Genomic DNA, 27,026 nt, shown 5'->3' with positions numbered 1-27,026 from the left:
CTTTCTTCCTGAAGTCGATGATCAGTTCTTTTGTTTTGCCAACATTGAGAGAGAGATTATTGTCATTGCACCACAACATCAAGCACTCTATCTCTTCCTGTATTAAGACTCATCATTGTCTGATATTCAGCCTATCACTGTGGTGTTATCAGCAAACTTGTAGATGGCACTTGGAATTTGGCCACACAGTCATGAGTCTACAGGGAATACAGAAGGGGGTGAAAATGCATCCTCGTGGGGCACCAGCATTGAGGGTTAACATGGAGAAAGTGCTGTTGTCTATTTTCATTGATTACAATCTGTGGTTCAGAACGCTGAGGAACCAGTTGCGGAGGGTGGGGCTGAGATCTAAGTTGGAGTTTTTGCTCTAAGATTTCAAGTATAGGAGCAAGGATGCCTTGCTGCAATTGTGATGGGCTATGGTGACCACAGCTGAAGTTATGCGGGTATTTTTGGTCTCTTTATCCGATGAAGGATGTTCTGGTTGTGCTGGGAGTGAATTCTGAGCTGGGGGGATTCCACAGATTCATGATCCTTTGAGAAAAGCAATTTCTCTTCATCTCTGTTTTAAATCTGCTAACCTTTGCCATAAAAATATGGCCTCTCATTCTAGATTGTCCCAAAAGGCAAACATCCTCTCAATATTCTGATGAAAATCACTCGACTCAAAGTTAACTCTGCTTTCTTTCTACCGATGCTGCCAGACCCGCTGAGTCTCTCCTGCATTTCTATTTTTGGTTTCAGCATCTGTTGTTCTTCGTTTTATGTTAACATCTTTTCAATGCCTATTTTGTCAATTGTCTTTAGTATCTTATACATCTCAATTAGATCTCGGAGATAATGGGAACTGCAGATGCTGGAGATTCCAAGATAATAAAATGTGAGGCTGGATGAACACAGCAGGCCAAGCAGCATCTCAGGAGCACAAAAGCTGACGTTTCGGGCCTAGACCCTTCATCAGAGAGGGGGATGGGGGGAGGGAACTGGAATAAATAGGGAGAGAGGGGGAGGCGGACCGAAGATGGAGAGTAAAGAAGATAGGTGGAGAAGGTGTGGGTGGGGAGGTAGGGAGGGGATAGGTCAGTCCAGGGAAGACGGACAGGTCAAGCAGGTGGGATGAGGTTAGTAGGTAGCTGGGGGTGCGGCTTGGGGTGGGAGGAAGGGATGGGTGAGAGGAAGAACCGGTTAGGGAGGCAGAGACAGGTTGGACTGGTTTTGGGATGCAGTGGGTGGGGGGGAAGAGCTGGGCTGGTTGTGTGGTGCAGTGGGGGGAGGGGATGAACTGGGCTGGTTTAGGGATGCAGTGGGGGAAGGGGAGATTTTGAAACTGGTGAAGTCCACATTGATACCATATGGCTGCAGGGTTCCCAGGCGGAATATGAGTTGCTGTTCCTGCAACCTTCGGGTGGCAACAACTGCACCTCCCAGTCGCAAACCATTTCCACTCCCCCTCCCATTCTCTTGATGACATGTCCATCATGGGCCTCCTGCACTGCCACAATGATGCCACCCGAAGGTTGCAGGAACAGCAACTCATATTCCGCCTGGGAACCCTGCAGCCATATGGTATCAATGTGGACTTCACCAGTTTCAAAATCTCCCCTTCCCCCACTGCATCCCTAAACCAGCCCAGTTCATCCCCTCCCCCCACTGCACCACACAACCAGCCCAGCTCTTCCCCCCCACCCACTGCATCCCAAAACCAGTCCAACCTGTCTCTGCCTCCCTAACCGGTTCTTCCTCTCACCCATCCCTTCCTCCCACCCCAAGCCGCACCCCCAGCTACCTACTAACCTCATCCCACCTGCTTGACCTGTCCGTCTTCCCTGGACTGACCTATCCCCTCCCTACCTCCCCACCCACACCTTCTCCACCTATCTTCTTTACTCTCCATCTTCGGTCCGCCTCCCCCTCTCTCCCTATTTATTCCAGTTCCCTCCCCCCATCCCCCTCTCTGATGAAGGGTCTAGGCCCAAAACGTCAGCTTTTGTGCTCCTGAGATGCTGCTTGGCCTGCTGTGTTCATCCAGCCTCACATTTTATTATCAATTAGATCTCCTCTCATTCTTCTTAACTCCAGACAGTGTAAGCCTAAACTGCTCAGTCTCTCTTTCTAAGTCAAACCCCTCATCTGTGGTATCAATGTAGTGAACTTCCTCTAAGCTGCCTCCAATACAACTATGTCCATCCTCAAGTAAGGTGACCAAAACTGTACACAAATCTCTGGGTGCAGTCTCACTAATGCCTTGTACTGTTGCACCAACATTTCCCTAATTTTATACTCCGTAACTTTAACAATAAATGCCAAAATTCCTTTTGCCATCTTTATTACCTGCTGTAAAGAAAATTTAAAAGAAGATTCACTCAGCTGATTCCTCCGATGAAAGGCTTGATTTATCAATGACAGATAAACAGGTAAGCTTTTGTTCTTTAGGGTTAAGAAGAGTGAGGAGTGATCTTATTGGACCATATAGGATTCTGAGGGGGCTTGACAAAGTAAATGTTGAGAAAATGTTTCTGCTATTCGGGAAATCTCAAATGAGGGGATACAGATACAGAATAAGGGGGCACTCACTATATTGAGACGTGAAGGAGTTTATTTTCTCAGGAGGACAGTAAAGGTCTTGAATTCTCTACTCAGAGAGTTTTGGACACTCGATCACTGAAAGCATTTATAACAGGAAGCTGATTTTTCTGAAATATCGGAGGTTTGAGGCAATGAGACACAGGCAAACAGTTAGAGTTGAGGCCTGAGGTACATCAGCCAGGTCAGCAAATAACATTTGCACCACACAAATACCAGACAATTGCTTTCTCCAACAAGACATAATCTAAAGGGCAGCACAGTGGCTCAGTGGTTAGCACTGTAGTCTCACAGCACCAGGGGCCTGGGTTCGATTCCAGCCTTGGGCGACTGTCTGTGTGGAGTTTGCACACTCTCCCCGTGTCTGCACGGGTTTCCTCCGGGTGCTGTGGTTTCCTCCCACAGTCCAAAGGCATGCAGGCTAGGTGGATTGGCCATGCTAAATTGCCCGTAGTGGTCAGGGTTGTGTGGGTTACAGGAGGGATGGTTCTGGGTGGGATGCTCCAAGGGGCGGTCTGGACTTGTTGGACCGAAGGAGCCTGTGAGGCTGCCGTGCTAACAACTGAGCCACCGTGCCGCTCAACTTTCAAAATAATTTTTCACAGTGCTCAGCATAAATATATTCCAGTGATAAGGGAGAACTGTAGGAAAAGAAAGAACCTGCCATGGATGTCTAAGGAAATAAAGGAAAGTATCAGATTGAAAAAAAAACACAAAAAAGAAAGCAAAGAATAGTGGGAAACCAGTAGACTGGGAAATCTTTAAAGGCCAACAGAAAGCCACAAAAAAATTATATAGAAAAGTAAGACAGATTATGAGAGTAAACAAGCTCAGAATATAGAAACAGTCAGCAAATGTTTCTACAAATATGAAAATCGTGAAAGAGTGGTGAGGGTAAACATTGGTCCTTTAGTAGATGAGAAGGCCAATTTAATAAACAGAAAAGAGGAAATAGCCGAGACATTTTTCGTGTTTGTCTTCACAGTGGAAGACACAAATAAAATGCCAAAAACTAATGGCAAGAAGGTTATAGCAGATGAGGACCTAGGAACTATCATTATCCCTAAGGAGGCAGTGCTGGGCAAGCTAATGCTGCCGAAGATAGGCAAGTCTCCTGGCCCTGACGAAATGCATCCCAGGGTACTAAAAGAGCTGATGGGGGAAATAGCAAATGCACTGGTAATTATTTACCAAAATTCACTGGACTCTGGGGTGGTTCCCACAGATTGGAAAACAGCCAATGTGACACCACTGTTTAAAAAAGGTAGTAGACAAAAATCAGGTAACGATAGGCCAGTTAGCTTAACTTCGGAAGTGGGGAAAATGCTTGAATCTATCATTAAGGAAGGAATAGCAAGACATCTGGATATACATTGTCCCAGTGGGAATGTCCAGCATGGGTTCATGAAGGGTAGGTCATGCTTACCTAATTTGGTGGAATTTTTTGAAGACATTACTTGCATGGTCGACAATGGGGAACCTGTGGATATGGTGTATCTGGATGTCCAGAAGGCATTTGACAAGGTGCCACACCAAAGGCTACTGTAAAAGATATAGTTGCATGGCATTACAGGAAATGTATTGGCATGGATAAACGATTGGTTAAGCAGTAGAAAGCAAAGAGAAGGGGTAAATGGGTGTTTTTCTGGTTGGCAATCAGTGGCTAGTGGTGTGCCTCAGGGATCAGTGTTGGGACCATAATTGTTTACAATGTACATAGATGATTTAGAGTTGGGGATGAAGTGTGATGTGTCAAAATTTGCAGATGACACTCAGGTGAGTTGTAGAGCAAAGTGTGCAGAAGACACTGAAAGTCTGCAGAGGGATATAGATAGTTGAAGTGAGTGGGTAAAGGTCTGGCAGATGGAGTACAATGTTGATAAGTGCGAGGTCATCTATTTTGTTAAGAATAACAGTAAAATGGACTATGTTTTAAATGGTAAAAAATTGCAGTGCGTTGCTATGCAGAGGGACTTGGGTGTCCTTGTGCATGAATCGCTAAAAGTAGGATTGTGCAGCAGGTAATTATAAAGGCAAATGGAATTTTGTCTGCCACTGCTAGAGAGACGGAGTTGAAAAACAGGGAGGCTATGCTGCAGCTGTATAGGATCCTGGTGAGGTCACACCTGGGGTACAGTATGCAGTTTTGGTCTCCTTACATGAGAAGAGATATACTAGCACTGGAGAGGGTGCAGAGGAGATTCACTCGGTTGATTCCAGAGTTGAGAGGGTTAGATTATGAGGAGAGACTGAGTAGACTGGGATTATACTCATTGGAATTCAGAAGAATGAGAGGAGATCTTATAGAAGGATAAAAGATGATAAAGGGAATAGATAAGGTGGAGTCAGGAAGGTTATTTCCATGAGCAGGTGAAACCAGGACGAGAGGACATTGCCTCAAAATAAAGGGAAGCAGATGTTGGGCTGAGGCCAAGAAGAACTTGTTTACCCAAAGGGTTGTAGCTCTGTGGAATTTCCTGCCCAGTGAAGTGGTTCAAGCTACTTTGCTGTATGTTTTTAAGGCAAGGCCATATAAATTTTTGAAGAGTAAAGGAATTAAGGGTTATGGTGAGTGGGCGGGTAAGTGGAGCTGAGTCTCAAAAAGATCAGCCATGATTTTATTAAATGGCAGGGCAGGCTCGAGGGGCCAGATGGCCTCCTTCTATTCCGAGTTCTTATGTTCTTTTTACAAGCCTTCTTTTTTCTTTCTCCTCAATCCTGTATATTTGTCATCTTCCAGGGTTCATGGGATTTGATAGTCTTTGTTTCCTGAATGTATTGGCCATTTAAAGAGAACAAAGAAAATTAACCAGAAACTCAACTGAACTTGCCACATAAATGTAGTGGCTACAACAGCAGCTCAGAGGCTAGAAACACTGTGGCAAATAACACACCTCCTGACTCCCGACAAAGAACAAAGAAAATTCCAGCACAGGAACAGGCCCTTCGGCCCTCCATGCCTGCGCCGATCAAGATCCTCTGTCTAACCTGTCATCTATTTTCTAATGGTCTGTGTCCATTTGCTCCCTAACCATCCATGTACCTGTCCAAATATATCTGAAAAGACGCTAACGTGTCTGCGTCTACCACCTCCGCTGGCAACACATTCCAGGCACCCATCAACCTCTGTGTAAAGAACTTTCCACGCATATCTCCCTTAAACTTTCCTCCTCTCACTTTGAACTCATCACCCCTCGTAATTGAGTCCCCCACTCTGGGAAAAAGCTTTTTGCTATCCACCCTCTCGAGACCCCTCATGATTTTGTAGACCTCAATCAGGTCCCCCCTCAATCTCTGTCTTTCTAATGAAATTAATCCTAATCTACTCAATCTCTCTTCATAGCTAGCACCCTTCATACCAGGCAACATCCTGGTGAACCGCCTCTGCACCCCCTCAAAAACATCTACATCCTTTTGGTATTGTGGCGACCAGAACTGCACACAGTACTCCAAATGTGGCCGAACCAAAGTCCTATACAAGTGCAACATGACCTGCCAACTCTTGTACTCAATACCCTGTCCAATGAAGGAAAGCATGCCATATGCCTTCTTGACCACCCTACTGACCTGTGTTGTCACCTTCAGGGAACAATGGACCTGAACACCCAGATCTCTCTGTTCATCAATTTTCCTTAGGACTTTTCCATTTACTGAATAGTTCGCCCTTGAATTTGATCTTCCAAAATGCAACACCTCGCATTTGCCCGGATTGAGCTCCACCTGCCATTTATCTGCCCAACTCTCCAGTCTATCTATATTCTGCTGTAATTTCTGACAGTCCCCTTCACTATCTGCTACTCCACCAATCTTAGTGTCATCTGCAAACTTGCTGATCAGATCACCTACACCTTCCTCCAGATCATTTACATATATCACAAACAACAGTGGTCCCAGCACAGATCCCTGTGGAACACCACTGGTCACAGGTCTCCAATTTGAGAAACTCCCTTCTACTACTACCCTCTGTCTCCTGTTGCCCAGTGAGTTTTTTATCCATCTAGCTAGCACACCTTGGACCCCATGTGACTTCACTTTCTCCATCAGCCTGCCATGGGGAACCTTATCAAACGTCTTACTGAAGTCCATGTATATGACATCTACAGCCTTTCAATCAACTTTGTCACGTCCTCAAAGAATTCTATTAAGTTGGTGAGACATGACCTTCCCTGCACAAAACCATGTTGCCTATCACTGTTAAGCCCATTTTCTTCCAAATGGGAATAGATCCTATCCCTCAGTAGCTTCTCCCTACCACTGACGTCAGGCTCACCGGTCGATAATTACCTGGATTATTCTTGCTGCCCTTCTTGAACAAGGAGACAACATTAGCAAGTCTCCAGTCCTCTGGGACCTCACTCGTGTCGAAGGATGCTGCAAAGATATCTGTTAAGGCCCTGGCTATTTCCTCTCTTGCTTCCCTCAGAAACCTGGGATAGATCCCATCCGGACCTGGGGACTTGTCCACCTTAATGTCTTTTCGGATACCCAACACTTTCTCCTTCCTCATGTCAACTTGACCGAGACTAAGCAAACATCTATCCCGAACCTCAACATCTGTCTTTGCAGTGAATACCAATGCAAAGTACTCGTTAAGAATGTCACCCATTTTCTCTGACTCAGTGCATAACTTTCCTTCTTTGTCCTTAAGTGGGCCAATCCTTTCTCTAGTTACCCTCTTGCTCTTTATATATGAATAAAAGGCTTTGGGATTTTCCTTAACCATGTTGGCCAGCAATATCTCATGTCCTCTCTTAGCCCTCTTAATCCCTTTTTTCAGATTCACTCTACATTCCTGATATTCTTGCAAAGCTTCGTCTGTCTTCAGTCACCTAGGCCTCATGTATACTTCCTTTTTCCTCTTGGCTCATCTCACAATTTCACCTGTCATCCATGGTTCCTTAATCTTGCCATTTCTATTCCTCATTTTCACAGGAACGTGTCTCTCCTGCACGCTAATCAACCTCTCCTTAAAAGCCTCCCACATACCAAATGTGGATTGGCCTTCAAACAGTTTCTCCCAATCTACATTCCTCATATCCTGCCGATTCTTGGTATAGTTGGTCTTCCCCCAGTTTAGTATTCTTCCTTTAGGACCACTCCCATCCTTGTCCATGAGTATTGTAAAACTTACGGAATTGTGGTCGCTATTTCCAAAGTAGTCCGCTATTGTAATTTCAACCACATGGCCGGGTTCATTCCCCAACACCAGGTCCAGTATGGCCCCTTCCCGAGTTGGACTACACACATACTGCTCTAGAAAACCCTCCTGAACACACCTTACAAATTCTGCTCCATCTTGACTCTTAACCCTGAGTGAATCCCAGTCAATGTTGGGAAAATTAAAATCTCCCATCACCACCGCCCTGTTTCTCCTACACCTTTCCATTATCTGTTTACATATTTGTACCTTTATCTCACGCTCGCCGTTGGGAGGCCTGTAGTACAGCCCCAACATTGTTACTGCATCCTTCCTATTTCTGAGTTCTACCCACATTGCCTCACTGCTTGAGTTCTCCATGGGGCCCTCCTTCAGTACGGCTGTGATATCGTCTTTGACCTGTACTGCAACTCCTCCACCCCTTTTACCTCCCTCTCTATCCCGCCTGAAGCATTGATACCCTGGGACAACTAGTTGCCAATCATGCCCTTCCCTCAACCAAGTCTCAGTAATAGCAATAACATCATACTTCCAGGTACTGATCCAAGCCCTAAGCTCATCTGTCTTATCTACTACACTTCTCGCATTAAAACAAATGCACCTCAGACCACCTGTCCCTTTGTGTTCATCATCTGCTCCCCGACAGCTATTCCCTTTATTCACACTGACTCCATTATCTAGTTCCCTACAGGCTTTCGCTATTACCTCTTCTGTCCAATATTTGTTTCCCAGCCCCCTGCCACATTAGTTCAAACCCTCCTCCAAAGCACGAGCAAAAGCACCCCCAAGGACATTGGTTCCAGTCCCGCTCAGGTGTAGACCGTCCAATTTGTAATAGCCCCACCTTCCCCAGAACCGGTTCCAATGTCCCAAAAATCTGAACCCCTCCCTCCTACACCATCTGTCAAGCCACGCATTCATCCTGGCTATTCTTTCATTTCTGCATTGACTAGCACGTGGCACCAGTAGCAATCCTGAGATTACTACCTTTGAGGTCCTACTTTTTAACTTGGCTTTACTTTTCCTATTTTCTTCTTAATGTGTTAGGACATAGAACAATACAGGCCCTTTGGCCCTCGATGTTGCGCCGAGCTGCGAACTAATCTCAGCCACTCCCCCTACACTATCCCATCATTATCCACATGCTTATCCAAGGACTGTTTAAATGCCCCTAATGTGGCTGAGTTACCTACACTGGCAGGCAGGGCGTTCCACGCCCTTACCACTCTCTGAGTAAAGAACCTACCTCTGACATCTGTCTTAAATCTATCACCCCTCAATTTGTAGCTATGCCCCCTTGTACAAGCTGAAGTCATCATCCTCAGAAAAAGACTCTCACTGTCCACCCTATCTAATCCGCTGATCATCTTGTATGTCTCTATTAAATCCCCTCTTAGCCTTCTTCTCTCTAATGAGAACAGACCCAAGTCCCTCAGCCTTTCCTCATAGGGTCTGCGCTCCAGACCAGGCAACATCCTGGTAAATCTCCTCTGCACCTTTTCCAATGGTTCCACATCCTTCCTGTAATGGAGCGAGCAAAACAGCAAGCAATATTCCAAATGAGGCTGCACTAATGATTTGTACAGCATGACATCACAGCTCCGGAACTCAATTCCTCTACCAATAAAACCTAACATACGGTAAGCCTTCTTGACAACACTATCAACCTGGGTGGTAACTTTCAGGGATCTATGTACATAGACACCAAGATCCCTCTGTACATCCACACTACCAAGAATCTTTCCATTCTGCCTTCCTATTATTCCTCCCAAAGTGAATCGCCTCACATTTATCCATATTAAACTCCATTTGCCACCTTTCGGCCCAATTCTGCAGTTTATCCAAGTCTCCCTGCAACCTGCAACATTCTTCCACACTGTCCACCACTCCACCGACTTTAGTGTCATCTGCAAACTTACTAACCCATCCACCTTTGCCTGCGTCCAAGTCATTGATAAAAATGACTAACAGCAGTGGTCCTAAAACAGATCCTTGAGGCACATCACTAGTGACGACTCCAGGCTGAATATTTTCCATCAACCACCTCTCGTTGCCTTCTTACAGAAAGCCAGTTTCTAATCCAAACTGCTGAATCTCCCTCAATCCCGTGCCTCTGTATTTTCTCCAACAGCCTACCATGTGGAACCTTATCAAAGGCTTTACTGAAGTCCATGTACATCACGTCAACTGCCCTTCCGTCATCCATTTGCTTGGTCACCTTCTCAAAAAACTCAATGAGGTTTGTTAGACACGACCTGCCCTTGACAAATCCATGCTGACTATCTTCAATCAAACTGTTGCTTGCTAGATGATTATAAATCCTCTCTCTCATAATCCTTTCCAAACATTTTCCTACAACAGATGTCAGGCTCACAGGTCTATAATTACCTGGATCATCCCTACTGCCCTTCTTGAACAAGGGCACAACATTTGCAACCCTCCAGTCCTCTGGTACTTAACCTGTAGACAATGTTGGCCATGTACTTTTCCTATTTTCCTCTTAATGAGTCCTACGTTATTGACACAGATTTTTCTGGAAATATTGCAGCCAATCCACTCGACAAATTGTGCCTGACCTTAATACACTCAGCTTTTCCTTAATCTTGAACAGTGAGTTCAGGCCCACCCTATCCTGTTCCATTATGTTTTGAATATAATGGAGTTATAATTGCAAATGGCATAAGTCTCCTCCACCGATACTTCACCATTTGCCCAGCTTCATTACCTAACATTAAGTCCAGGACAGTCCTCTCTCCTGTGCTGCTTACTACGCACTGGCTTAAAATAAACTCTCCTAGATGTATTTTAGAATTTCACTCACCCCAAACGTTTCACACTATGAAATCATTGGCTTGCTCGTTGAGCTGGCTTGTTTTCATTCAGACATTAAGATGATTGGTTAAAGGTATCGGGGAGATGTCAGAGGTAGGTTCTTCACACACAGATTGATAGGCATGTGGAATGCGCTGCCAGCAGTGGTAGTGGAGTCAGATACTTTAGAGACTTTTAAGCAACTCTTGGATAGGCATATGGAGGATCGTAAAATGCAGGGTAGGCAGGGTAGATTGATCTTAGTAGGATAATAGGTTGGCACAACATAGTGGGCCAAAGGGCCTGGACTGTGCTGTAATGTTCTATCACCATGTGAGGTAACATCAGCGAGGCACCTGATGAAGTGATGTTGTTCTACTCCGTTTGGAATTTACACTGTCTGGTCCATTATGGTGAGAAGTGTCATTTCCGCTTTTGATCTGTATGGGTTTGTTTACAGGCTCCAATTCTACGTTTATTGATTGCATTACAGGTGGGGAATGACGCCTCTAGGATGTCTTGTGAGTGTCTATGTTTGGCTTGGGCTGCTTTAGTTACCTTGTCCCAGTTAAACTGATGGCCTTCAACCTCCATTGCAACCGCGTAGCTTGATTTTGATTTGATTCATTCTAGTCACATGTACCTAAGTGCTCTGTTTTGTCAGCAGTGCAGCCAAATCATCGCAAACAAGGACATACAGATCAATGGTTTTTAGACGGCACCAGGCATTCAAGTTACACTGCACACAGGAGGTGCACAAAGCAAGATCAACATTAGCAAGATCAACATTATTTGAAGTTAGAGAGTCCATTCAGCAGTCTAACAATGGCAGGGAAGAAGCTGTTCTTGAACTTTATGATGCGTGTTCAAAGCTTCTGTAACTTCTGCCTGACAGAACAGATCAGAAGAGAGCATTACCGGAGTGGGAAGTGTCTTTGATGGCGTTGGCAGCCTTTTCACAGCAATGAGCGACAGAAAGGGAATCCATGGACAAGAGACTGGCCTTTGTGACCATCTATGCTCAGCACACAACCTTCTGTGGTTTCTTACGGTCCTGGGCACAGCAGATGCTGTACCAGGCCATTGTGCACCTGGATAGAATGCTTTCTGAGGTGCATCTGTAAAAATTGGTGAGGTGCTGACTTTCCTGAGCTGTCCAAGGAAGAAGGGAGGCATTATTGTGCCTTCTTGACCATCCTATCTATAGGAAGTCCAGGGCAGGTTGTTCATTATCATCAATTCTAGGAGCTTGATGCTCTCTACACTCTCCACCTCAGTTCCTTGATGTAGATGGGAGCATCTCCTCCTCCTTTCCTCCCTAAATCAGTGATCAGTTCTTTTGTTTTGCTGGCATTTAGAGAAAGGTAATCGTTGCACAACACCAAGCCCTCTATCTCCATTCTATATTGTGACTCCTCACTGTTTGATAGCTGTCCTATCAGGTGGTGTCATCAGCAAACCTGTAGATGGTGTTTGCTCTGAATCTGGTGACAAAGTTGTATGTGTAGAAGGAGTATAGTAGGGGGCTGAGAATGCATTCTTGGGATAGTTTCAGAAGACAATTTTCGTAGAGGAGGTGCAGTTTTCCATCTTCACGGATTACAGCCTGTGGGTCAGGAAGCTGAGGATCCAGTTGCAGAGGGTGGAGCGAAGTCTCAGAATTTTGAGATTATTCTGTAAGCGTTTATGATGTTGAAGGCGGAGCTGTAATCGATGAGTCGGAGCCTGACGTAGGTGTCTTGGTTATACAGATGTTCTAGGAATGAGTGTAGTGCTAGGGAAATGATGTCAGCTGTGGTACTGTTTCACCGGTAGGCAAATTACAGGGGGTTGAATCAGGCTAGAGTTAATGTGGGCCATGACCAGCTTCTCAAAGCACTTAATGATTATGAAGGTCAGAGCCACTGCACGGTAGTTTGTTAAGGCTTGTTATTTTCTTTGGTATTGGGATAATGGGGGTGTTCATGAAACAGATGGGGACGTCAGATTGTAACAAGGAGAGGCTGACGATATCAGTGAATACTTCTGCCAGCTGATCCACACAGGATGTAAGCGCATGAATATTCAAGGTTATACGTGTTATCGAAAGGACAGACTGATGGGCAGTGGGGGTGGGGTGGCCCTGTTGGTGAGGAATGATATGCAGTCCCTTGCGAGGGGGAACATTGAATCAGGAGATGTAGAGTCAGTATGGATACAGCTGAGGAATTCTAAGGGTAGAAAGACCATAATGGGAGTTATCTACAGGCCCCCAAACAGAAGTCTGGATGTAGGGTGTAAGTTGGATTAGGAGTTGAAATTGGCCAGTCGCAAAGGTATTACTATACTTGTAATGGGGGATTTCAACTTGCAGGTAGACTGGGAGAATCAGGATGGTACTGGACCCCAAGAAAGGGAATTTGTGGAGTACCGCTGAGATAGATTCTTGGAACAGCTGGTAATAGCTACCTCCACCCTAGGAAAAAGTCTCTGGCTGTCTGCTCTATCTATATATCAAGTCAATGGCACACTGCATTCCAAATGTAGCCTAAAATTTTTTTATGCAACCTCAACATGACTTATCAACTTTACTCAATGCACTGAATGATGCAGGCAAGCAAGCCATAGGCTTTCTTTATGACCCAATACACTTTTTTTTGCCCCTTTCAGGAAGCCATGGACTTGCACCCCAAGATCCCTCTGTACATCTATACTCTTAAGGGTCTTGTCATTTTTTTCCTTTATTCATTCACAGGATGAGGGTGTCGCTGGCTAGGCAGCATTTATTGCCCATCCCTAACTGCCCAGAGGGCAGCTCTGAGTCAATCACATTGCTGTGGGTCTGCAGTCACATGTAGGCCAGACCAGGTAAGGTTTCAGTTTCTTCTCTAAAGGGCACTGTGTGCAGTTTTGGTCTCCATATCTCAGGAAGGACGTACTGGCCCTAGAGCGGACTCAGAGGAGGTTCATAAAAATGGTCCCGGGAATGGAAAACTTAATATATGAAGAACGTTTGAGGAGTCTGGGACTGTACTCATTGGAGTTTTGATGGATGAGGGGGGGATCTAATTGAAACTTTCAAAATACTGAATGGCCTGGGCAAAATGGATGTTGGGAAGGTGCTTCCATTGGTCAGAGAGTCCAGGACCCAAGGACACAGCCTTGGAGTAAAGGAAAGACCTTTTAGAATGGAGATGGGGAGAAACATCTTCAGCCAGAGTGGTGAATCTATGGAATTCATTGCCACAGAAGGCTGCAGAGGCCAGGTCATTGAGTACATTTAAGACTGAGATAGATAGGCTCTTGATTATCAAGGGTTACGGGGAGAAAGTAGGAGAATGGCATTGAGGAACTTACCAGCCAAGACTGAATGTTGGAGCAGACTCGATGGGCCAAATGGCTTAATTTCTGCCCATATGACTTATGGTCTTAAGACAATAGTGAGCCAGATGGGTTTTTTCTGACAATTGACAATGGATTCACGGTCATCATTAAATTGTTAATTACAGATATTTATTGATTTCAAATTCCACCGTCTGTCATTTCAGGATTTGTACTCAGGTCCCCAGAACATAACCTGGCTCTCTGGGTTAACAGTCCAGCGACAATATCACTAGGCCATCACGTCCCCTAACTGTAGACTTTCCTCTCGTATTTGACCTTTCAAAATACATCACCCATATTTATCTGGATTAAACACCATCTGCCATTTCTCTGCTTAACTTTTCAACAGATCTTTAGAATAGAATAGAATCTTTCCAGTGTGGAAACAGGTCATTCTGCCCATCGACTCCACATTGCCCCTATGAAAGAGCATCCCACCCAGATCCACACCTCTACCCTATTCCTGTAACTCTGCATTTCCCATTTGCTAGCTTACCCAGCCTGCATATCCTTGAACACTATGGGCAATTTAGCACGGCCAATCCACCTAACCTGCACATCTTTGGACTGTGGTAGGAAACCAGAACACAAAGAGAAAACCCATGCAGACACGCGGACAACGTGCAAACTCTACCCCGAAGGTGGAACTGAAACCAGGTCTCTGGGACTTTGAGGCAGCAGTGCTAGCCACTGAGCCACTGTGCCACCTGATCTATAGCCTGATGTATCCCTTGACAAACTTCCTCACTATACACAATTCCACCAATTTTTATGTCACGTGCAAAATTTCTAATCAAACAAATGACATTTTCATCCAAATTATTTACACATATTATAAACAATAGAGGTCCTAGTACTGATCCTTGCAGAATATCACTATTCACAGACCTCCTGTCAGAAAATTAACCCTCCACAACTACTACCAAGCTAACTTTATATCCAACTTACCATGAATCGCATGTGACATTTTGTCATGCAGGGTTCCCAAATCTTGCCATCCTTATCTCTCATTCTCATTGGAACATGCTCGTTCTGAACTTTGATCATTTGGCCTTTCAAGGACTCCAAGATGTCAGATGTAGATTTACCTCAAAACAGTCGCATCCATTTTTTTCAGTTCCTGCCTAATACTGCCATAATTAGGCGTGCCCTAATTTAGCACTTTCAATTGAGGCTCCTGATCCATCACTACTTTAAAACTTACCGAATTATGATCAATGACCCAAAATGCTCCCCCACTGAAACATCAATCATTTGGGCAGGCTCATTATCCAAAACAAGGTCTAGTACAGCCCCTTCCTTTGTTGGACCGTCTACACATTATTCCAAGAAGCCCTCCTAGATGACCCATCTAAATCCCTGGCACTAAGGGAGCCCCAGTCAATATCGGGGAAGTTAAAATCATCCACGACAACAGTCCTGTTGTTTTTACATCTTTTCATGATCTGCTTAAATATTTGTTCCTCTATCTCTGGCTGGTCATTGGGAGGCCTATAGTACGACCCCATCATAGTCATTGCAGCTTTCTTAAAGTTGAGTTCTACCCAAAAAGAATCATAGAATCCCTACAGTGCAGAAGCAAGCCATTCAGCACATTAAGTCCAGTGACCCTCTGAAGAGCATCTGACCCAGATTAACCCACCCTACCTTAACACTGTAACCCTGCATTTCCCTAGTCCACTGAGTCTGCATATCCCTGAACACTATAGGTATTAACATGGCCAATCCACCTAATTTGAACATCTTTGGACTGCAGAAGCAAACTGGAGCACCTGCAAGAAACCCAAGTAGACACGGGGCAAGTGTGAAAACTCCACACTTAAAATGGCCCGAGACTGGAATCATTGGGAGGTCATGTTGCAGTCGTACAGGACATTGGTTAGGCTACTTTTGGAATACTATATTCAATTCTGGTCTCCCTGCTATAGGAAAGATGTTGTCAAATTTGAAAGAGATCAGAAAAGATTTACAAGGATGTTGCCAGGATTGGAGATTTTGAGGTACAGGATAAGGTTGAATAGGCTGGGGCTATTTTCCTTGGGCATCAGAGGCTGAGGAGTGATCTTATTAGAAGTTAATAAAATAATGAGTGGCATGAAAAGGGTGAACAGGTAAGGTCTTTTCCCCAGGGTAGAGGAGTCCAAAACTAGAGGTCTGAGGTGAGAGGGAAAAGATTTTAAAAGGGACATCAGGGGCAAATATTTCATGCAGAGGGTGATGCAAGGTGCCAGAGGAAGTAGTGCGGGTTGATACAATTACAACATTTAAAAGACATCTGAATGGGTATATGCATAGGAAGGATTGAAGCAATACAGATTAAATGCTGGCAAATGGAACTAGATTAATTTAGGATATCTGGTCGGCATGGACAAGTTGGACTGAAGGGTCTGTTTCTGTTCTGTACATCTCTATGTTTCTAGTAATCAAACTATAGCTACAAGCACACGGTTACAAACCACTTCCATGCAAAACTACTAAGCAAAACTCCAATCCCTTGCACCTGGAAAAAATATTTGTGTTTTTTTTTGGCTTCCCAATTCCCATGATGAGAGGTCTGATTTTGGTTTTTTGGTCATTTTCAAGAAGTCAACACACATACGGAAAATGACTGATTTATCAACTCAAACGTTACATCTCACAGTAACCTCTACAGGAATAACAAGGTTTTTTTCCACAATTTCAAACTGAGATTTTTTTTAACTGCAGAGAACAGGCTGCTTCTGCTGAGGAGAACAACCAAGATCCTTTTGTGTCTTCACACTGTATGTATCTCCATAACGTATTAGCTGAGAACCAGTTTTACTTGCAAACAATTCATCGGCTCCTGGTCATCTGTACATTGCAGGAAACCATAATCACAATATCAAATTCCATGCTGTGATGTTATGCAGCTATCCTGATAAATTTGTCTTTTAAAAAGTTCTTTTCTTTCTTATAGCTCACAGTTTTTCAAGACACAAGATCAAACAAAACAGTTCTTACAATGCACATGACACCCAAGGCTGTCAACTGAATACCAGGACTGTTGATGTGGACTACTTGCAGTTAGTGGATTACCTGGTTGTCAATTGATTACAGAGACTGTCAATAAATAACCAGGACTGTCAGTGGATTATCCTGGGACTGTCAGGATGGGTTAACTGGACTGTCAAAGGGGATCATTGATTATCATCCTGGAATATGAAACATTCAGTATAGATTACCAGGGTATCAAAGTAGATTACAGGGTCAATCAGTCTGGATGAGCAATGTCAGCCACCATGACAAGAACAGGTCAATCACCAGTCTAAGCAGTGGTCAGTGAAACATGGGATTCTCAATTATCCCACAGTCAGTGTACTGTCCGGCGGTGAGTGTATTGAAAAGTAAATGGATCCGCCCGACAATGAGTGTATCCACCCGACAGCGAGCAGATCCCCAGACTGTGAGCGGATCAAGGTTTCCGGGGAGAAGACAGGAGAATGGAGTTTGAAAAAAAATTAATCCTAATCAAATGACGGAGCAGATTCGATGTGCCCAATTCTGCTTCTATCGTAGGGTTTTATGGATCCCCGGATAGTGAGCAGATCCCGCTGAATCCCCCGGACAGTAAATAGATCTCGCAGAGTTACCGAGTTCCTTCGAACTCCTGCTGATCGCCTCATTGCCACAGCCGCGCGCTCTCCAACCGTCAGCGCGCGCAGGTTCCCGCCAACCCAGTGGAGACGGGGATAGGCTGCATCGCGACCAATGAGAAACTCCCACAGTGGGGCGGGGCCACATGGAGCTAGGGGAGAGGGAGTTGACACAGGGGGATGGAAATAGGGAGCTGGCAGGGGGAGAGGGGAATGGGGAGCTGGCAGGGGGAGAGCGAGCTGGCAGGGGGAAGAGGGGAATGGGGAACTGGCAGGGGGAGAGGGGAACGGGGAGCTGGCAGGGGGAAGAGCGAGCTGGCAGGGGGAGAGGGGAATGGGGAGCTGGCAGGGGGAAGAGCGAGCTGGCAGGGGGAAGAGGGGAATGGGGAACTGGCAGGGGGAGAGGGGAATGGGGAGCTGGCAGGGGAAGAGCGAGCTGGCAGGGGGAAGAGGGGAATGGGGAACTGGCAGGGGGAGAGGGGAACGGGGAGCTGGCAGGGGGAAGAGGGAGCTGGCGGGGGACAGGGGAATGGGAAGGTGGTGGGGGCAGAGCGAGCTGGCGGGGAGAGGGGAGTGGGGAGCTGGCAGGGGGAAGAGGGAGCTGGCAGGGGGAAAGAGCAAGCTGGCAGGGAAGAGGGGGAAAAGGGAGTTCGCAGGGGAGGAGGGGAATGGAGGGCTGGCGGGGGAGAGGGGAACGGGGAGCTGGCAGGGGGAGAGGGAACGGGGAGCTGGCAGGGGGAAGAGGGAGTTGGCAGGGGGAGAGGGGAATGGGGAGCTGGCGGGGGATGGGGAGCTGGCTGGGGGAGAGAGAGCTGGTGGGAAGAGAGGGACGTGGTGGGAGGAAAGGGAGCTAGCAGGGGAGAGGGAGATATCAGAAGAAGAGGGATTTGGGGAGCTGGCTGGGGGAGAGGGAAGTGGGAAGCTGAGACAGGGAGGGAAAGGGAGGTGGGGAGCAGGCAGGGGGAGCTACTCAAAGGGGGGAGACAGAAGAGGGCGAGGGAAGGATGGTGAGAGATGGGGAACTGGCAGGTGGAGAGACATGAAGGGGAAGAGAGAAGGGCAAGAAGGAATGATATAGGGGAATAAGAAATAGAGGAAGGGATGACAGAGAGAGATGGATGACGAGGAGGATGCGGAGGAGGAGAGAGGTCGAGTGAGAGTGGGCGGGGAAGGGAGGATGAGGGGATGGCAGTGGGTAAGGTGAGTGAAAGGGGAGAGACAAAGAGGAAGGTGGTGAATCACGGCCCGATGAGGGTCTTAGACAAGGCACTGTTTTAGCCATGAGAGTTTCGACAATGAAGTAAGAAGAAAGGGTCTGCATATTTTGAGACAAAGCAACAGCATCCCAGGTGAGCACATGTGTAGGAAGTGTGACAAGCTGAAGCTACTGTCTATCCGCTGGAGCTGCGTGGACTTACTGCGGGATATTGGTTGAAATTATCTGGATGGAATGACAAGTAAAGTGATCAGACCAGACCATGGGTATAGGCTGAACAGGCAGAAAGGGAATGGGTGACAACCAGACAGTGTAGATAAATACTTAGGGTGGACTGACAAATAGGGAAATGAGGTGCGGCTAAAGGTGGGAGGAGGGGATAGGTGAGAGGAAGAACAGGTTAAGGGGGGCGGGGACGAGCTGGGCTGGTTTTGGGATGCGGGGGGGGGAGGGGACAAGCTGGGCTGGTTTTGGGATGCGGTGGGGGGGAGGGGACAAGCTGGGCTGGTAAATGGGTGTTTTTCTGGTTGGCAATCAGTGGCTAGTGGTGTGCCTCAGGGATCAGTGTTGGGACCATAATTGTTCACAATTTACATAGATGATTTGGAGTTGGGGACTAAGTGTGATGTGTCAAGGTGAGTTGTAGAGCAAAGTGTGCAGAAGACACTGAAAGTCTGCAGAGGGATATAGATAGTCTAAGTGAGTGGGCAAAGGTCTGGCAGATGGAGTACAATGTTGATAAGTGTGAGGTCATCCATTTTTGTAGGAATAACAGCAAAATGGACTATGGTTTAAATGGTAAAAAAATTGCAGCACGTTGCTATACAGAGGGACTTGGGTGTCCTTGTGCATGAATCGCTGAAAGTAGGATTGTGCAGCAGGTAATTAAAAAAGCAAATGGAATTTTGACTGCCACTGCTAGAGAGACGGAGTTTAAAAACAGGGAGGCTATGCTGCAGCTGTATAGGATCCTGGTGAGGCCACACCTGGGGTACTGTATGCAGTTTTGGTCTCCTTACATGAGAGAAGAGGGAAAGGGAGGTGGGGAGCTACTCAATGGGGGGACACAGAAGAGGGCGAGGGAAGGATGGTGAGAGATGGGGAACTGGCAGGTGGAGAGACATGAAGGGGAAGAAAGAAGGGCAAGAAGGAATGATATAGGTGAACAAGAAATAGTGGAAGGGATGACAGAGAGAGAGATGGATGACGAGGAGGATGCGTCTGGAGAGGGTGCAGAGGAGATTCACTCGGTTGATTCCAGAGTTGAGAGGGTTGAATTATGAGGAGAGACTGAGTAGACTGGGATTATACTCACTGAAATTCAGAAGAATGAGGGGAGATCTGATAGAAGCATATAAGATTATGAAAGGAATAGATAAGGTGGAGGTAGGGAGGCCATTCCCGCGAGCAGGTGAGACTAGAACTAGAGCGCATTGCCTCAAACTAAAGGGAAGCAGATGCCAGGCTGAGAACCAAAGGGTTGTGACTCTGTGGAATTTCCTGCCCAGTGAAGCGGTTGAAGCTCCTTCGCTGAATGTTTTTAAGGTAAGACCATATAAATTTTTGAACGGTAAAGGAATTAAGGATTGTGGTGAGTGGGTGGGTAAGTGTAGTTGAGTCTCAAAAAGATCAGCCATGATTTTATTAAATGGCAGGGCAGGCTCGAGGGGCCAGATGGCCTGCTTCTGCTCCTAGTTCTTATGTTCTTTTTATAAGCCTCCCTTTTTCTTTCTCCTCAATCCTGTGTATCCCTCTTCTTCCAGGGTTCATGGGATTTGATAGTCTTTGTTTCCTGAATGTGTTGGCCATATACTTTTTCTATTTTTTTCTTAATGAGTCCTACTGCAGACACAGATTTTTCAAGAAATATTGCAGCCAATCCACTTGACAAATTGTGTCTGACCTTAATACACTTAGCTTTTCCTCAGTCTTGAACATTGATTTCAGGCCCACCTTATCCTGTTTCATTATGTTTTGAATGTAATGAAGTTATAATTGCAAATCGCAAGAGTCTCCCCCACTGATACTTCACCACTTGCCCAGCTTCATTACCTAAAATTAAGTCCAGGACAGTCGTCTCTCTTGTGCTGCTTACTACGCACTGGCTTAAAATAAACTCTCCTAGATGTATTTTAGAATTTCACTCACCCCAAACGTTTCACACTATGAAATCATTGACTTCTTGTTGAGCTGGCTTGTTTTCATTCAGACATTAAGGTGATTGGTGAAGGGCATCGGGGAGATGTCAGAGGTAGGTTCTTCATACACAGATTGATAGGCATCTGGAATGCACTGCCAGTAGTGTAGTGGAGTCAGATACTTTAGAGACTTTTAAGCAACTCTTGGATAGGCACATGGAGGATCATAAAATGTAGGGTGTGCAGGGTAGATTGATCTTAGTAGGATAATAGGTTGGCACAACATCATGGGCCAAAGGGCCCGGACTGTGCTGTACTGTTCTATGTTCTATCACCATGTGAGGTAACATCAGCGAGGCACCTGATGAAGTGATGTTGTTCTACTCCGTTTGGAATTTACACTGTCTGGTCCATTATGGTGAGAAGTGTCATTTCTAATTTTGATCTGTATGAGTTTGTTTACAGGCTCCAATTCTACATGTTTGTTGATTGCATTACAGGTGGAGAATGACGCCTCTAGGATGTCTTGTGAGTGCCTATGTTTGGCTTGGGCTGCTTTAGTTACCTTGTCCCAGTTAAACTGATGGCCTTCAACCTCCATTACAACCGCGTAGCTTGATTTTGATTTGATTCATTCTAGTCACATAGAACATAGAACATTACAGCACAGTACAGGCCCTTCGGCCCTCTATGTTGTGCCGACCTGTCATACCGATCTCAAGCCCATCTAACCTACACTATTCCATGTACGTCCATATGCTTGTCCAATGATGACTTAAATGTACCTAAAGTTGGCGAATCTACTACCGTTGCAGGTAAAGCGTTCCATTCCCTTACTCCTCTCTGAGTAAAGAAACTACCTCTGACATCTATATCTTTCACCCCTCAATTTAAAGCGATGCCCCCTTGTGCTCGCCGTCACCATCCTAGGAAAAAGGCTCTCCCTATCCACCCTATCTAACCCTCTGATTATTTTATATGTACCTAAGTGCTCTGTTTTGTCAGCAGTGCAGCCAAATCATCGCAAACAAGGACATACAGATCAATGGTTTTTAGGCAGCATCAGGCATTCAAGTTACACTGCACACAGGAGGTGCACAAAGCAAGATCAACATTATTTGAAGTTAGAGAGTCCGTTCAGCAGTCTAATAGTGGCAGGGAAGAAGCTGCTCTTGAACTTGAGGATGTGTGTGTTCAAAGCTTCTCTAACTTCTGCCTGACAGAACAGATTGGAAGAGAGCATTACTGGAGTGGGAGGTGTCTTTAGTGATGTTGGCAGCCTTTCCACAACAATGAGCCACAGAAAGGGAATCCATGGACAGGGGACTGGCCCCTGTGACTCTCTGTGCTCGGCACACAACGTTCTGTAGTTTCTTACGGTCCTGGGCACGGCAGATGCTTTACCAGGCCATTATGCATTTTGTTGTTTTGTGCGAACTAAGCGTAGGTGTTCTGCAAAGCCTCTGCCTGGTTTCCCCGATGTAGAGGTTGCCACAACGGGAACTGCAGATGCACTGTACCACATTAGCAGATGTGCAGGTGAACATCACCTCCCAACTGCACCTCCCAGTCACGAACCATTTCAACTCTCCCTCTCATTCCTCAGACAACATGTCCATCCTGGGCCTCCTGTAGTGCCACCCGAAGGTTGCAGGAACAGCAGCTCATATTCCGCTTGGGAACCGTGCAGCCCAATGGTGTCAATGTGGACTTCACAAGCTTCAAAATCTCCCCTCCCCCTACTGCATCCCAAAACCAGCCTAGCTCGTATGTGCCTCCCTCACATGTCTTTCCTCCCACCTATCCCCTCCTCCCACCCCAAGCCCCACCGCCATCTCCTACTTACTAACCTAATCCTGCCCCCTTGACCTGTCTGCCCTCCCTGCCTCCCCAGCTATACTCACCTCTGCTGGCTCCATCCCCGCCTCTTTGACCAGTCTGTCTTCTCTCCACCTATCTTCTCCTCTATCCATCTTCTATCTGCCTCTCCCCTCTCCCTATTTATTTCAGAACCCCCTTCCCCTCCCCCATTTCTGTAGAAGGGTCTAGGCCTGAAACATCAGCCTTCCTGCTCCTCTGATACTCCTTGGCCTGCTGTGTTCATCCAGCTCTACACTTTGTTTTGCTGAAATCCTTCTTTATCACCCTGTCTACAGGTGGCTCTGTTTTTAGGGAACCTTGAATCTGTACCTGCAGATTTCTTTTCTCTATAATGCTCCCCACGGTCCTACCATTGCCGGTGTAAAGCCTGCTCTGATTTGCCTTACCAAAACGTAACACCTTGTGTTCATCTAAATTAAACTCTGTTTGCCATTCCTCAGCCCACTGGCCCAATTGATCAGGTTTAGCTGCATTCCCAGATAATCTTCTCACGTCAACTCTATCACTAATTTTGATGTCATCTGCAAACTTAATAAACAGACCTCCTAAATCCTCATCCAAATCATTTGTATAAATGATGAATAACAATGGACCCAACACTGATCTCTGTGGCACACTGCATGACAAGTCTATGATCACTGTTTTTGTTTTCAGTGCACAGGTCTTTTTTTTTGTCAGATCAGATCTCAGGGATTTGTCTACTTTTATGCATTTAAGATCACCAGCACCTCCTCTTCCGTAATGTGATCCATCTGATTTCATTCCTTTCTTCCTTTTGAAGCAGTTAATTCAACTGTGTCAGTGATAATGGGAACTGCAGATGCTGGAGAATCCAAGATAATGAAATGTGAGGCTGGATGAACACAGCAGGCCCAGCAGCATCTCAGGGGCACAAAAGCTGATGTTTTGGGCCTAGACCCTTCCTCTTCCTAGGCCATTTCAAAGGGCACTTCTGAGTGAACATGTTGCTGTGATCTGAGGCTCTGGTCAAGAAAAAGGAGGTTAGGTATCGGCTTTTTGGATCAACTGAATTCCTTGAGGAAGGGGTGTAGGAGTATACTTAAGCAGGAAATAAGGAGGACAAAAAAGGGGCACGAGATAACTTTGCTAGATAAGTTGAAAGAAAATCTGAACAACCTAAAATCTACAAGTACATGAAGGACAAAAGAGTAGAGAGAGATTAGGGCCGCTTGTTGATCAAAAAGGTTGTCTATGTGTGCAGCCACAGAAGACGAGTGAATCCCTAAACAGATATTTCTTGTCAGTATTTACTGTGGAGAAAGACATGGAAGCTAGGGAATTCAGGTAAGTAAATAGTGACGCCTTGAAAAACATCCACATTACAGAAGAGGAGGTGTTGGCAATCTTAAATGCATAACATTGAACATAGAACAATACAGCGCAGAACAGGCCCTTCGGCCCTCGATGTTGCACCGACCTGTGAACTAATCTAAGCCCCACTCCCTACACTATCCCATGATCATCCTTATGCTTATCCAAGGACTGTTTAAATGCCCCTAATGTGGCTGAGTTACCTACACTGGCAGGCAGGGCGTTCCACGCCCTTACCACTCTCTGAGTAAAGAACCTACCTCTGACAACTGTCTTAAATCTATCACCCCTCAATTTGTAGCTATGCCCCCTTGTACAAGCTGAAGTCATCATCCTCAGAAAAAGACTCTCACTGTCCACCCTATCTAATCCTCTGATCATCTTGTATGTCTCTATTAAATCCCCTCTTAGCCTTCTTCTCTCCAATGAGAACAGAACCAAGTCCCTCAGGCGTTCTTTATAGGGCCTGTGCTCCAGACCAGGCAACATCCTGGTAAGCCTCCTCAGCACCTTTTCCAATGCTTCCACATCCTTCCTGTAATGGGGCAACCAAAACTGCATCCCAATATTCCAAATGAGGCCTCACTAGCGTTTTGTAAAGTTGCAGCATGATAAAGCAGGTAGATAAAGATTTAAATGTCACAATTGAATTGGTATTGACTGCCATTTGAGGAAAAGAGTTCCAAATCTCCATTATTGTTTGTGTGTAGAAGTGCTTTCTAACATATTTCTCGAATGGTTTGGTCCTAATCCTTCGACTCTATCATCTGGTTCTAGAATCTTCAACCCGTGGAAATAGTTTATCTTTATCTACCTGCTCTTTCCCTGTTAATATCCTGAAAACCTCGACTAGATCACCCTTAAACCTTCTAAATTCCAAACAATAAAGATCTAATTTGTGTAATATGTCCTCATAATGTAACCTCTGAAGTTCAGGTATCATCCCTATAAACCTGCGTAGAATTCTTCCAGGGCCAAAACATCCTTCCTGGGGTCTGATGCCCAGATCTGCTCACGGCACTCCAAGTGGGGTCTAAGTAGGGTTTTGTATAACTTCAGAATAACATTTGCATCTTTTTACTCTGGCCCTTTAGATATAAAGGCAAGCATCCATTCGCTGCCTTGATTATTTTCTGCATCTGTTCACGGGATTTTAAAGAGCTATGCATTTGGAGTTTTAAATCTCATTGGGCATTCACTGTATTTAAAGAACAAAGAACAAAGAAGAACAAAGAAACCTACAGCACAGGAACAGGCCCTTCGGCCCTCCACGCCTGCGCCGATCAAGATCCTGTGTCTAACCTGTCATCTATTTTCTAATGGTCTGTGCCCATTTGCTCCCTGCCCATCCATGTACCTGTCCAAATATATCTTAAATGACGCTAACGTGTCTGCGTCTACCACCTCCACTGGCAACGTGTTCCAGGCACCCACCACCCTATGTGTAAAAACCTTTCCACGCATATCTCCCTTAAACTTTCCTCCTCTCACTTTGAACTCATGACCCCTAGTAATTGAGTCCCCCACTCTGGGAAAAAGCTTTTTGCTATCCACCCTCTCTATACCCCTCATGATTTTGTAGACCTTAATCAGGTCTCCCCTCAATCTCCGTCTTTCTAATGAAAATAATCCTAATCTACTCAACCTCTCTTCATAGCTAGCACCCTTCATACCAGGCAACATCCTGGTGAACCGCCTCTGCACCCTCTCCAAAGCATCCACATCCTTTTGGTAATGTGGCGACCAGAACTGCACACAGTACTCCAAATGTGGCCGAACCAAAGTCCTATATAACCGCAACATGAGCTGCCAACACTTGTACTCAGTACCCCGTCCAGTGAAGGAAAGCATGCCATATGCCTTCTTGACCACCCTCTTGACCTGCGTTGTCACCTTCAGGGAACAATGGACCTGAACACCCAGATCTCTCTGTTCATCAATTTTCCCTAGGACTTTTCCATTTACTGTATAGTTCGCCCTTGAATTTGATCTTCCAAAATGCATCACCTCACATTTTCCCAGATTAAGTCTACCTATATTCTGCTGTAATCTCTGACAGTCCCCTTCACTATCAGCTATTCCACCAATCTTAGTGTCATCAGCAAACTTGCTGATCAGACCACCTACACCTTCCTCCAGATCATTTACATATATCACAAACAACAGTGGTCCCCAGCACAGATCCCTGTGGAACACCACTGGTCACAGGTCTCCAATGAGAAACTCCCTTCTACTACTACCCTCTGTCTCTTGTTGCCTAGCCAGTTTTTTTATCCATCTAGCTAGCACACCCTGGACCCCATGTGACTTCAGTTTCTCCATCAGCCTGCCATGGGGAACCTTAACATCTACAGCCTTTCCCTCATCAATCAACTTTGTCACGTCCTCAAAGAATTCTATTTAGTTGTTAAGACATGACCTTCCCTGTACAAAACCATATTGCCTATCACTGATAAGCCCATTTTCTTCCAAATGGGAATAGATCCTATCCCTCAGTATCTTCTGCAGTAGCTTCCCTACCACTGACGTCAGGCTCACCGAGTGATAATTACCTGGATTATCCTTGCTGCCCTTCTTAAACAAGTGGACAACATTAGCAAGTCTCCAGTCCTCTGGGACCTCACCCGTGTTCAACTTTGTGCCTTCTTAAAAAAAATACCCTGTTTTTTTTGGTATGAAAGGGTTATCGTTACAGTTGTTTGTACTATAACCATCTGCCACAGTATTGCCGATCCATCCAATCTATCAATATCCTGTTATAATTTTATGCCGTTGTCAACACCGTAAACAATGATGCCCAATTTTATGTCATCGGCAAATTTGGATGTTTGACTTTTTAATGCTTTTATTCAAATTGTTAATGAATGTTGTGAATAATTGAGGCCCCAACAGACATCACTGAGGGACACCACTAATCATGTCCTGCTAAT

At 45.6% G+C, this 27,026-nt stretch overlaps 1 protein-coding gene across 1 annotated transcript in view; it reads right to left on the bottom strand.

Annotated features, from left to right (window-relative positions):
* hsf2bp (heat shock transcription factor 2 binding protein) overlaps window positions 1-14,962 on the bottom strand; it is a 116,413-nt gene extending 101,451 nt beyond the window's left edge. Inside the window, exon 1 of the mRNA XM_048540660.1 lies at window positions 14,864-14,962. Within this exon, the coding sequence (XP_048396617.1) occupies window positions 14,864-14,962 (99 nt within the window). The remainder of the gene's footprint in view (window positions 1-14,863) is intronic.
* Between the last annotated feature and the right edge of the window lie 12,064 nt (window positions 14,963-27,026).

The sequence above is a fragment of the Stegostoma tigrinum genome, chromosome 12 (genome assembly GCF_030684315.1).
Source record: "Stegostoma tigrinum isolate sSteTig4 chromosome 12, sSteTig4.hap1, whole genome shotgun sequence".
Classification (NCBI taxonomy): Eukaryota; Metazoa; Chordata; class Chondrichthyes; order Orectolobiformes; family Stegostomatidae; genus Stegostoma; species Stegostoma tigrinum.
The sequence above is the reverse complement of the archived record's forward strand: the minus strand, read 5'-3'. Positions and strand labels throughout refer to the sequence as shown.